The sequence below is a fragment of the Anas platyrhynchos genome, chromosome 1 (genome assembly GCF_047663525.1).
Source record: "Anas platyrhynchos isolate ZD024472 breed Pekin duck chromosome 1, IASCAAS_PekinDuck_T2T, whole genome shotgun sequence".
NCBI lineage: Eukaryota > Metazoa > Chordata > Aves > Anseriformes > Anatidae > Anas > Anas platyrhynchos.
The window spans coordinates 111,374,158-111,387,698 of record NC_092587.1 but is presented as its reverse complement, the minus strand read 5'-3'; the positions used below and the strand labels follow the sequence as shown (position 1 = coordinate 111,387,698).

Genomic DNA, 13,541 nt, shown 5'->3' with positions numbered 1-13,541 from the left:
TGTGTATCAGTGGAAGAGCCAATGTTTATTTTAAATTCAGAGAAAAGTGTGAAAAACTTGTCTTCTGAGATGTTACATGTTCTCGGAACTGGTTGGCGTCTTTAGAGCCAGCACAGTAATACCAGTAATGGTCCTGTTTCAAACGATGAAGTTAGATCTGAAAAATGGTTGTAGGAAGACTTGTGAAGTCATTTTCCATGCACCTTATCCCTTGGTAAGATATAAGTGCCCTTGAGGATAATAGCAATCAAGTGTTTTCATTCTTTGTGGGATTTGGACCTAAATGTAAGTTGAGTTACAAAGGGATTTAAGTACCTAGAACCTACCTGCCCTACTTTAAGCTGAGTCCAAAATAAGGCTTTAGCAGACCTTTACAACCACTGGGCTGATAGGAAGCTTTGATATGCTCAGCTATATAAAGGTCTGCAGCGAGGTTGCCAGAGGCTTTGTTCTATTGGGTGGCTGGAGAACAGCCTCGTGTGTCGGCCCTGTGAGGCTTTAGGAGCAACATCCTTTCCACCTGTCACCTACAAGTCACCCAGCTAGCCTCAGAGTGCACCAGGTGACTCTGACTCAGCAGCAGGTTATAGGGGGACCTTTACTTTCTTATCAGTAGCTGGAGGCTTCACATAGGATGTGGGAAGCCGGTTTTCAGTTTCCATGTGTGCCCAAATGATTCATGGCCATGCTTTCCAGGTGAGCATCCAGACCGCTGGCCCACAGAGTCATACTTGGCACTTCCACTTCCGAAGTCTTTAAGACACTTGATGACCTGACACTTGATGACCTAATTCTAGGGCAAGAGCAGGATTCAAGACATACCCTGCATGATTTTCCATGTTAGCTCAGGTGGTTTGCTGCTCAGCATGATGGCTTTTTATGAGTATCTGCCTTCCTGGGTGCAGGCAGTGATCCTGAGAACTCAAACCAGTTCTTGCCGTATATGTGCCAAGTGAAACCTCAGAAGTGTTTGGTTGATACTGCAGTTCCTGCCCTACACTCACCAGAAGAAGGGATGCAGCATTGGTTGCTTCTCCCACCCTTTCTGTCCTTCAGGCACTTGGTACGCTAGGTGCTCCTGGAGCGACGGAGCCTTGTTATCTGCTACTTCCTTCTAGGCGTTGAGTTTAATCACACTGACAGCATCTACACCAGTTGTTGTGTTGTCCTTCCAACCAGCTCTTTTACTGGAGCGGAGCTTATTTTAAAGTACCTTCAAGCAGAGGTGCTAGGAAGTAGGTCTTGAGTGGTCTTTCACACTAAAGTAATTTATATGCCAAGGTAACTTTGCAGCAGCAGAGAGTTTGACTACTAAATGGGAATTCGTGCCTGTGGCACAGTCAGCATCCTTAACTTCCAGCAAGCAACTAGAGCCTATGGAAATCAAGAAGGCTATTTATGTGAATAGTTACACAGGATTAAACATTTATGAAGTAAGGGTTTCAATTAATGACTGTTTATTGTTTGTGAGAGTTTCATAAAAATTGATGATTCTGTGATAGCCTCGTTTTATAGTCAAATGAACTAAATATAGTCAAATGAACTAAACGCACTTAGAAATTTGACTTCATTATGAATTTTGATCTCAAGCTGTGTGGGAAGTTTCCAAGTAGTCTGGAAATTCATTAAGCTTCAGCTTAAATGTAATGAATTACTTTAAAATGGTAATGATTTTTTTTTTGTGAATTGTTCTTGATACTTCTTGGGAAATGTTCTGAAACTAGGATACAAATCCACGAACCAGTCCGTGTTCAAAAATGTAGGTTTCATAGCTCGTTACTGCCATTGATAGTTCAGGTTGTGTCTTAAAACCCTGCCAGTCAATTTCTGATGAAGCTGTGTTTATTTAAATAAATAAAGAAGTTTGCTTATGGGGCTCATACTGGGTTCTTAATGAAGTGGGGATGGAAATTAAATCCATCTAGTTGCATTGGAGAAAGCTTCAAAATGAATTCTCACTGTAATGGGGAAAAAGTATTTTCATAGATCAATGCCTCTTAATCTCCAAATTTCAGCCTGTGTATTTTTTCCAAAAAATTACTGAAAGCTATTGACCTGAGGGATTTGTTTTCCGTTCCAAAGTCTTGAAATTTTCCTCCTGGCTAATTACAGCCTATTACTCTAGACTTTGGTCCTTTAGCAGTAACATTTTCCATCTTAAGATGGGTTGTCCCATTCCAGTGAAGAGCATGTTGTCTGAGTGCTGAATGGAATTACTACCAGTGGAAACTATGCTGCAAGAGGCTTGATAAAGCAGCTGCTGTGCAAACCTCAGCTGCTTTTTCCATCCTCCCGAGCGCTGGTAATTAGCATAGGGAAGCTGACTAATGTGCTGACGTCACCTCTTTCCAGTAGAAGCTTACATTTTGTTCCTGACTGCCTCAAAGCATGCAGGACTTTGTTCAGGAATTCGCTGTCACATACAGGATGCTCTGAAACCTTTCCTTTTTTCTTTTTTTTTTTTCTCTGAGGGGCCGGACTTGTTTCCCTTATAAACACTGCCTGCAGAGCCAGCGGCTTCCTTAAAAGTAATTGGTTTCTGCTGGACGGCAAGTATCACCTTAGCGAAGCACAAAATGCATTTTAGAAATTTTAACTACAGTTTTAGTTCTCTGATTGCCTGTGTGGCAGATAGCGATGTCTTCAATCAAGCAGAAACAAGGGTATGCTTTATCTTTTGCTTTATTTGTACGGACTGCTGGGATGTTAAAAGTCTAGAGATGCTGTACAAAACTGTTCAGAATACAGAGTACCTCGGTAGCTTCTTGATTTACAAGAAAAAGCCAGTTTAATGTGAAGGTGTTGGGTCTTAGAAGTCTGCAACGGTGTGCTCTGATATGAATGAATCTCACTGTGGAAATTGTTAGATCTTAAGCTGTGTGTTTCTGGAAAAAGATCAGAAGTTTACCTTAGACATTTCTTGTCTCTGTAGTGTATTCTTCACTTTCATGCATGTTTTCAGCAATGTTGAGATCGTAATTTTGGTAGTAAGATTCTTGTAACTTATATACCTTTTTTGATATTTTTTTTTTGGTTGGCTCTATAGTTGTTAATAACAGTGTTAGAACTGTAAGTTTTCTCAGATTTGTATTTCCCTGATTAGAATTATTATTGTGTAAGTAATCCAGTCCTGATACAGGCAGTTGTTGATTGCTAAGATCCCTGAAGTACAAAAATAATACTTTGTTCGTTATCGTACTGTTACCGTGATATTTATGACCTATGTAATTTGCACACACAAAAAAACTACAGATATTGCACAACTCTTGCGGGCGCTCTGAGTTTAAATGTTGAATGTGAACTTTGAAATACAATTCAGCATGAATTTCTTTTTTTTTCATATGACACGACCAAGACTTTTACAAATGCAGGCTTAGTTTTCATGGTTTCATCCAGCTTTCTTTCCAGTACAGTAGGCTAACAAATACAGGCTTCTGTGCAGAGGGTTCTGTTCTTGTCTCAGATTTCATTTTGAAGCTTAGATGTGGCTCAGCAAGAAGCAGGACAGCAGTGGTTTTAAAATATCTTTGAAAATATCTTTGAAATATACTGGTTACGTATATAGCTGACAAGTTTGTGAAACAGCTCTTCAGAAAGGAAAATAAAATTTTGAAGTAATCACTGCTGCCTTAGATAACCTCTGTTGCTTTCCCTACTAATTCAAAATTAGCATTAAAAAATGCATGCAGTTCTATATATCTCCATATTTTGACTTCATATTCAGCATCCAGTAAACTTTGATGAAGATATCTGAAATGCTAGCATGCTTGGTCTGTCTCCATCTCTGAAATAAGGCTTGTAACTGATTACTGTGTCCTAATGTGAGTCTGAAACACTTTGCAAGAGCATGCTGACTTCACAGCTTCCTGCTTTTTCTCTTCCTTTTCTCTGGTGTCCTCAAGTAAGAGTGCAAGTACGCTTTATTCAAAAATAAAAAATAATAATAAAAAAAAATCTGTCTGGTTTGCGTAGATGCCCCAGGACCACAAACATTAAATGCATCATGGAGATTACCAGCTGTTGGTAAATGTGCTTTAGTCTTTTCATACAGTCAGGGCAGCAAAGTAACTCAGCTGCAGATCTATGAAGGTATGAGGCTTTGGTCCAGTTCCTACACTTGCCACACGGTCAAAACAGAAAGTGTGTCAAAGGCCTTTCAGGAGCTATATGGTTACTGCTTAGGGCTTTTTAGAAGAGCCAGTGGGAGCCTTCTTAGAATTCAGTTCCAGAAACAAGAGGCTATTAAAGTAGTGTTCAGTAATATATTTTCTTACCATGCATTTTCCTAAGTGAAAGTAGCAGCTATTAAAAAAGGCGATGTTCATGAACTTTATTATGCATGCTGAGTCACTGAAGAAAATTGCTTTTAACTTGCAAATAAGCTTTTTTCATTTTTCTCTATTAAAACTGTTGTGTTGGTTTCCTTGAAAATTACTCACTTAGACAAAGGCATGCTTGGCAGACTTTTTTTAAGGCCTTTGGTTATTAATTTTGTAAAACAAGCGTTTCTTTTCAGAATCTTACCAACACCATTAACTAATATTTCTACTATGTTATCTAATCAGATGCTTCTTATTGATAATTAACTATTTTGCTGATTAAGATGTAAAAAGCTTCTGTAGAGGAAAAAAGAACAAACAAGTAATAGGTTAGAAAAGTTTTAAAATAAATAAAAATAAAAAGATACCTGAGCTATAATGAATACGCCAGTACTCAAGAGTGTTGATCTCTCCCTCCTGACAACTGTAATTTCTGTATTTCTTTAGAGAAAATATACAGTGCTGTGTTGACTTTCTTTGGTCCTTTCTTTTCAGGCCAAATTTGAATCGCTGTTTAGAACATACGACAGGGATATCACCTTTCAGTATTTTAAGAGCTTCAAAAGAGTACGAATAAATTTCAGTAACCCTTTATCTGCGGCAGATGCTAGAGTCCAGCTGCACAAGACAGAGTTCCTTGGAAAAGAAATAAAACTGTATTTTGCTCAGGTAGGTCTCTCTGTGATTATCCTTGCAAGGTACTAAAGTGTAACTTATTAGTGGTAAGCTTCCACAGGTCTCCTGTCATGCTAATGAACACATAATTTTTTCATTTTGGTTAAACAATCACAGGTTGGTCCAAAGCTACAAGTATGTGGAGGCTCTTGCATATTTTGCATGTCTCCTTTTGTATTGCTTAGATTCCTTTGGGGAAAGAGTAGATGATAGTGATCAACATAGTCAAAGATAGAATTTACGGGGTGGGGAAAGCCAAGCGTGTTGGCCAGCAGTACGCACACAGAAGAAAAGAATGCTCAAAGAGTATGTGCAGGAATCCGAAGTGTAGCAGTATGTGCTCGGGACTCTAGCACGCGTTTGTACTTGAAGTTTGCCATCAGTGGAGCTCTCTAGCTAGCTAGCTTCTCCTGCTAAAGATATTAAACTGCCTCAGGTTCTGGTAATCTGGGTGCTTTTTGGTAGCTATGGTGTGTATTCCTTCATAAACTCAACGGGAAAATTAATCTCTGTGTCTGTTTCAGATGTCAATAGGGACAGTCCTGAAGGAGCCAGTTTATTTATATACCTTCTAGAATTCTCACCACTCTCACTTGTGGTAATAAGTTTCAACACCATTTGTCATTAGACCTTAAAACCCATATCTAGCTTCTTCCTACTTCAGTATTTTAAGGACAGATATTTTCTGGTGAAATTTATGTAGAACTCCATAACAAGAAAATGTAGACATACACACCTCATTGCATGTTTCATCAGTTAATGGATGTGGTGACTCGTCTGTATTTTGTATACGGGGTCTTTCAGATAGCTCTCTCCAAAAATACTGTTACATGCTGCCACCTTGAGTGCCTGCTACAGCATAACATCTAGCTGATGTTAAAATTCCTCATTAATGATGAATTCATCAATAATAGTGAAATAACTTTATTTTTTTTAATGCTTTTTTTTTTTTTTTTCAGACTTTGCACATTGGAAGCTCGCATTTGGCACCACCAAATCCAGACAAACAGTTTTTGATTTCACCTCCTGCCTCTCCACCTGTTGGTTGGAAGCAAGTAGAAGATGCTACTCCAGTGATTAACTATGACCTTTTATATGCTATCTCCAAGTTAGGACCAGGTAAACAGGATTAAAAACACCCAAGTTTTGCTCAAGTAATACACCTTTTCAACTGAATTTCTATAATTTTTCAAATGAATTACTGTTCGCCAATTAAATTCATACTATCAGAAAAAGTAAGCTATGCTTTCTTACACGCACAGTAACTCCACAGGATCATTTGAAGGGCCCAGGCCTCAACAATATCATGTCTTGTGATTTATAGAGAACATGAATGTTTCTTCAAAAGTACTAGCTTGTTCACCAGAATTTTCACAAAGTAGTTTCCTAAAAATAGAGGAAGTTGAGTAGTGGTATGCCTTCTGCAGAGACAGGAAAGTCCTGTTTCAGATGAGGACATTAAAACAGTTAACAGTTATGTAGCTCTGAACTAGAATTACCTCCATGCACTCTGAGATAGCAGTATGTGTAGGTGGAAGACTATCTCAGTGTCAAGCCGGTTTGAGGCACTAATTTTCTTTTGGAATTAAGAGGAGGAAGTTTCTGCCACTCCCAACTCCTTGGTATTTTCATCTTTTGCAGTTTACTCAGTTATTGGCAGCTTTGAGGTTGCTTCAGCCTGGGAAGGAAAAATTTCCATCCCTCTCTGTCCAAATTAGAGGAGATAACAAGAATGCACACTTATTATTTATTACCATTCAGTTCTAGTGGTATCTTGTCAGTTGCTTGTCATTTCAGCTGTGTAGGCTGTTGGTGCATCTATTTATTAAAAATACATAGCACCACAGATAGGAGAAACAGTTCTACCTAGTCTGTTTTAAACAATATTACTTTGATACAAAGTTCCATTAAACTGAACTAACTGGTATTTTAAGCATGCTTCAGGGATTGATATGATCTCATTCCTTGATGTCATTTTATATCTCAGTTAAAACAACTTAATGAGAGTTAATGCAAATTTAATTTTCCACAATTTACAGGTTATGACTCTGACTTAACCTGTTTGCAACTGTCCTATTAGGTTTAGGGGAGAGAACAAATGAATATATTTAGTAGCAGCATCAAAGAGAACATAAACTGTAGTCTGATTTATTTGGCTGTAATATGTTTATATATCTGCTTGCCTACCAGCTTAGGGAACTTTTATTACATCAGTAGGAAGGGGGTGGAAAAGGGAAAAGGTAGAGGAGAATTTCTACCTCCTCATGTATCAACTATGCAGTAGTATGTTATGGTTGTCTATGTAGCAGCTTATGGCCAACTGTATGCTGGTGAAATCCTCATTTCCTAATGAAAATAATATGTGTCTCAGATGACTAGTGAATTACCTGTGAAAATTCCTACCTTGCAGTCTGTGGAGGGATAAATAGCTATGATTATGCTAGGATACAAACTGGGGTGGATTATTGTAAGTTTTTAATAAATACTATATTTTATATTGTATGTGAATGATGGGACAATTTATAGGAAACAAGAAACAATTCATAGGAAAAATACTACAGTTAAAATGAAGATATAAAATGGTGCCAAAATCATTTGTTTATCCAGAAATGTGTAAACTAAACAGATAAGCCTGATTAGATCTTTGAAACCATTCATCGAGAATACTCCTGACATAGTAAATATTTTTGTCAAAGACTTTATTTTCCTGAAATCAATTTTTGAAACAAAAGTCCCATAAGATTACGCTCATTTGAATAAAAGTTTTTTTGGATGAAGGACTTGGAATAAGTAGTGTTACAGCTGCTGATCCTGTGAAAGCTCAGAGCTTGCTTGGTTGGTGCTGCTTTATTAGCTATAAACTTTCCTTTAAATTGTATCCATACCAAAAAGAAATCTGTATGTCTTAAATACTTAAAAATTTACTAAGTAAAAGCTGGTGGTGTTTCCCCCGCAAGTTCTGTTATTAAGAATTAAGATGCCCTACAGTAAGGTTACTGGCAGATCTGCTATCCCTTTCTCCATGAGATTTTTCACATACGTAGTGAATGTTAAGCCCTATAAAACTCTACCTATTTACTGTAAGGTTTATTGAAACATGGGCTTAATGACTCAGTACCAAGTAGCCAGGTGCAAGCAAGGGTTACTTCAGCACAGTGGTTTGCATGTTTTAGAAGAATTGTAGGCAAGAGCCTTTTCCTCTATGGAATTGCTGCTCTTGCCAGTTCCTGCTCCTAAAGTGCTCTGCGAAACAGAGCAGAGACCACTTTAAAGCTTTGGCAGGCTAGGGCGTGCAGCTTGTCACAGGTGTTAGCTCTCAGACAGCTGATCACTGAAGTGGTCTTACAGAAGACTCTTTTCTCCACTGAGAGGTAAAGAGTATAAAGTAACATGAAAAAAAAAAAAAAAAAAAAAAACATAAGGAGAGCTCATCAGGTAGAATGTGGTATAAAGAAATAGTTTGGTTTTCCTGATCTAACATAAGACTAAAATTATTTAACATCTGGTTAGATTTAAAAGCAATTATTAACCTTGTGGTAAAACCAGAGTTCAAATCAGTGGTCAACCAAATTTGTTATAGTACCTCTGCACCCAGACTGTATTATAATCTTCATGTTTCACCTTGTATGTGTGTGATGCTTGCTGTCTAGCTCTTGCTCCACAGAATGCCAGAACAGTTTTAAAACACCTCTGTGCGAGGTGGGTAAAAGTGCATCCAGCTTTCTTAACAGTGAAAGCTTTGAAAGGAAAGGAAGATCCTGTGGTTTTGTCATCATTGAGGAAAAATAAGTCTGCATGGTACAGTGAATGGATAGTCTTTTTATGCTTTAAAATGACAAAACAAAAACTGCACACCAGGAAGTCTTATGACAGCTCACATAGAACGCTTTCTTAAATGCCTAGGGTAACTTACTTACTTTCTCATGTAAGAAAGTAGCTGAGCACTGTTGCTTTGGAAATATACTTAAATACTTCTGGATGGTGAATATGATAGTTCGCAATGCACCTGCCTGTGACATCTGATACTTTGTGACATCAGGCTTTTAGTCATCAACATATTACACAAGTAGCATTAAAAAGAACAAGTCTTTTCTTTTTAGTCATTTATTTCATACTTTTCTACAAAATAGATCATTTTTAACCACTTCTGTTAATGTTTTAATTTCCAGGAGAAAAGTATGAGCTACATGCTGCAACTGACACTACCCCTAGTGTTGTTGTCCACGTCTGTGAGAGTGACCAGGAAAACGATGTGGAAGAAGAAACAAAGAAACCCAAACCAAAAATAATTCAGACAAGAAGGCCGGATTATACCCCTGCCCATTTAAGTTGAACTGCCATAGTATTTTAACGGTTACAAGTAGGTGTGTTCAAGGGAAACATTTACTATGGAAACGGCAGGTCACAGGTTTAGTGGCAACAGCAGCAGTTGTGGTAGGAGAAATTCCAATGTAAGTTTGCTCAGAAAAAAATACAGGAATTTTCATCCTTATTTTTGATGCTGCAGGTCGATAGATGTCATGGGTGTATTCCCTGATCACTGGGAATGAAGACAGGCAGAAGACGACATTTTGAGACCTAACAAGACAAACTGTGGGTTTATTTTTTGGGGGTACTGTAAGCTTTTACGTTATAAAGCAACAGGGGGAAGCTTTCTTTGTTCTGTCTCTAATAAATCCTCAAACTAATAGGCTAGTCATTGTGTGGCATACGTAGCGATAACAGAGGTGGTTTTAAAGATAAGACATTGGGAATTGTAAACCTTTTTCTTGTAATAGATTTTGTGCATGTGTATTCTTGGTCTTCTAAAAGTAACTTTGCATTATTTTCTATAGTTTCTCACGTTTTTGGAAATCTGGGAAATTGTTTAAAGTATTTATTATCTCAGCATCCCGGACTTACTACTAGATATGTATATACATATATATTTATATTTGTTTTTATTGGCACTCAGTTTTCATCAGGCATACAATTGGCACCCTACCTTGGTGCTATGTAACTTGTGCTATTACAATTTTACTCTTTTAAATGCCGATGTAAGATTTTGTCTGGCAAAGTTGTAGAAAAAATGTGCAATAGGAAAGTTGTTTAAACAAGTTGATTTTAAATTATTTAAACTTAAATAATTTATATCTTCAATAGCATTTGTTCAGTAATCGCAACTTTCTCATTTGGAAAAAAAAAAAAAGTATTCTTAAATGTATAAATAGAGCTAATGTTGCATATTCACAGCAATGTACTTTTCCAGTGAAAAAAATGATAATGAATGGAGAGTAATGAGAGCGCTGCTCAATATGTGAATCTGCATTGCTGTGAACAAAGGTCTAACAGTGATAGAAAAATTGCACACACTGTGTAGAACAGCGAAGCGAGATGGAGTGCCTTTTCCTCATTCATTCCTGATGTGAACTGTTCTACAAGCTGCACACTTGTATCTTTTTCTACTGGCTTTCTATGTCGATAAGAATATACTTTCTTAGCTTGGCTTCCAAAATAAGCTGGTATTTAGAAATGCTTAATGCCAAGTAACGATGCATACTTAAGTAATGGGTATACATGGGAGAAGCTTTTTTTATATGTTAGTGTTTAAAGACAGTAGCTTATCACATACAAGTTTGGTGGAAGAAAGATGGCAGAAGTGTATTTTCTTATTTGTTTTTTAAAACTGAGATCTTCACTTTGAAATGGGTTTCAGTATTTTTTTTTAAGACAGTAACTGATACCTATGGGAAAATATCACTTACAATTTTTAGGGGACGTTTGAGGGTTTCCAACATGTTTCTAAAAATCAAAAGTTTGCTTCTGTCAGTTTACTTTTGCCACAGTTGGTCTGAGGATGAGTTTTGTAGCTGGAGTTAATGTTCAAAAAAATAAATCCATTCAGTGCCATTTGAAGCAAACATTAATTTAAATACCCAGGTTCACACCTCATTTTTAAAATAAAATATTAGTGAAGCAAGTTGCGTAATGAAGCCATTCCAAGCTGTGGTGCAGTGTAAACATGGTTTATTGAAGGCATGTCATTATACTAAGTAAAACAGAGATTGATATCCTGTGACCAAAGATAAGAGGAATACATTAAACTTTTAGTTATGACCTTGTTCTTAGTGTTTCAGTTCGCAGGGCATACCGAACACTGACAACTGGTGTCTATCTTGGACCTAACTCAAGTGGCACACTCTCCAACTTAAGGTGCTTAAGGTTATTTTGCTTTTTTAAGGTATAACAATCAGCTGGATACATGTACTGCCTATTAACACCCCAAAATAAATAAAATGGAGAGGAAACTTTGTAAGCTTGCCACAACTATCTTTAAGCCTTCCCAAGATTTTTTCCATGTTTCTAAAATTACTACTGGGCTTAGGGTGTTTTACATCATACAGTTTGAAATTGTTGAAATCATTTTTGTCCTATTTCCATCTTTATATGATTACCAGTGAAAGTATTAGATTTGCATTAGCAACTTAGTTGCTGCTCTGCTTTGTAGCAATACAAAGAAAGCAGTGCTGATTTTCAAGTAAAAGTGAAGAAAGCTAAACAAAAACATGATTTTCCCAGTTTATTACACTGCCATCCGCCTCATAAAGCGGGCACTGGGAACCATGGATGGAAGACTTGGGATGGCTACCCTTCTGATGGTGATTGTAAACAAAGATGGTGAGACAGTAACTTGCCTGTTTTTTCTGGTTCTGTATCTCGGCTTGTGCCACCTCCTGTTATCATTACTACAGTATATTGCTTGCTCTGTTTTTTTTAAACATTCAAATGAATGCTTAGTTGGTATTTTATACAATTGTATAGTATGGGGCATATTTAAATTAAAATATTTTGTCTTCTTGTAAGTGTTGTGGTGTTTCTCCATGAAACTATTTGAAGATTTTGCACCAAAACATGAACTTAAAGCTTCCAAACGCTGTTGATTTGAATAAGGTTAGAATATTAGAATATTGTTCCATCCTTACCAACAAAATGGATTTATTCACAGTGAAACTCTTCACAGCCTTTTGCTTAAGTGACTTGTGTGATCCCAGTGCAAGTCTGAGGATATACTAGTAAATTAAGTGGGCCAAAATATTCCACTTAAAAACTGATTCTTCTGTGCCTAAAGTTGATGTGCTTCCTAATAACGATATCAATATTTTACTATTCTATAATAATCCCTCTGCGGTCATATTATCATTACCAGTTTTCTTCTACAGCATGAATAATTCTATTTTTAAAGCTCTTGGAATATGAAAATGTAAATATTTCTTGGGCTTTACCTGGTAATCCTATGTCTCTGAGTTGCAAAACGTTATACAAAAATGCATTGAAGGTTTCACTCAATGAAATAGAAATCCTCTCATGGCAGAAAGGAGTTATTGATATTAATGCTGGTCATTCTTCTCAATACTTATGACTGGGAAGTATTGATGTTTTTAAGTAATTGTCCTATACATGGGAATGGTTTGAAGTAGCAGTTCTGTTGCTTATCAATAGCAGTCCCATCCAGGGGAATTCCTGTGTAGGCTAACAGGCATAACTTGATCCTTAAGTGATCTAACAGAGGATACAAGGTATTGTGCAATTTCAAGCAACAGTAATTGAACCATCCTATTTTACACAGAAAATCTCTTAATTTCATTTCTTTTTTTGTATGCACAACTCACTGTTTTATTACTTGCATTCTGCATAAGGATAGTGTCCATGATCTTATAAACGTGGAAGTAATCCCTAGTTGTCATTTATCAAGACTTGTCAGTTTAGCGATGCACGTTGCTATCATCAGGTTCTGTGTTTATGCATGCATTACTACGTTAATGACCTTACCAAGGTGAATTCAACTACATGTAAGACTGAAGTTTGTTTCTAATCAAGGTGTTGTTTTTCAGAGCAGCAGTAAGTGTAGTAGCTTTGATATTTGAAATACTGGACAAGTGTATTAGTTGTTCATGTGTAGTCCAGACTTGTCAAGGGTGGGGAAGGAATGAACTCGAGCAACTCTCTCATACCATTTTAACAGTTGCAGCATGGGTTTTCCCCTAGGCTTAATCACCTGCCTAGTCAAGTTCTGTTTTGTCACACTAGAAAGAACGTCTTGGGGGAAGACCAATTCTTAACTTGAAACTGTGATTTGTATCTGTAAAGCTTGCTTGCTAGCTGTGTTATGTCCAGAGCCATCTCCCACTTCCAAACATGCTGTGGTAGTGAGGGGTGGGCCTTTACTCTAGGCATGGGCCAAGTTCAGAAATTCACTCGGTAGGCTTAGCTGTTGCACTTCGTCTATCATCTTTGCTTTTATCCTGGATTATGTCCAGCGTGCCTTTGAAGCATTTTACAGAAAATTATATCCACTTAACGCTTTCATTAATTCATGTTTTTAGCGCTTTTATTAATCCATGTTTGGATGTCTAAAAACAAGACTACAGAACAACCAATAATAATGAAGACAAAATATTCCCCAAGATGCTGTACTCTACCATGAGAAAGCAAGACAAGAAAAGTGACTCAGTTGATAAGTAATTAATGGGATGGATCTGGCAGGACTGGATTTCTCTTCTCTAACAA

General features: G+C 37.2%; 1 protein-coding gene across 2 annotated transcripts in view; it reads left to right on the top strand.

Annotated features, from left to right (window-relative positions):
• Positions 1-11,836, top strand: part of RCAN1 (regulator of calcineurin 1) — a 39,870-nt gene extending 28,034 nt beyond the window's left edge. The window contains exons 1-4 of one of the 2 annotated variants that reach the window (XM_005013807.6): positions 2,367-2,663; positions 4,815-4,988; positions 5,954-6,113; positions 9,164-11,836. In XM_005013807.6, the coding sequence (XP_005013864.1) occupies positions 2,577-2,663; positions 4,815-4,988; positions 5,954-6,113; positions 9,164-9,327 (585 nt within the window). In that variant the 5' untranslated portion in view covers positions 2,367-2,576 and the 3' untranslated portion in view covers positions 9,328-11,836. Of the gene's footprint in view, positions 1-2,366; positions 2,664-4,814; positions 4,989-5,953; positions 6,114-9,163 lie in introns of those variants that run through there. The other variant, XM_027449144.3, reaches the window with a different exon arrangement.
• The last annotated feature ends 1,705 nt before the right edge of the window (positions 11,837-13,541 follow it).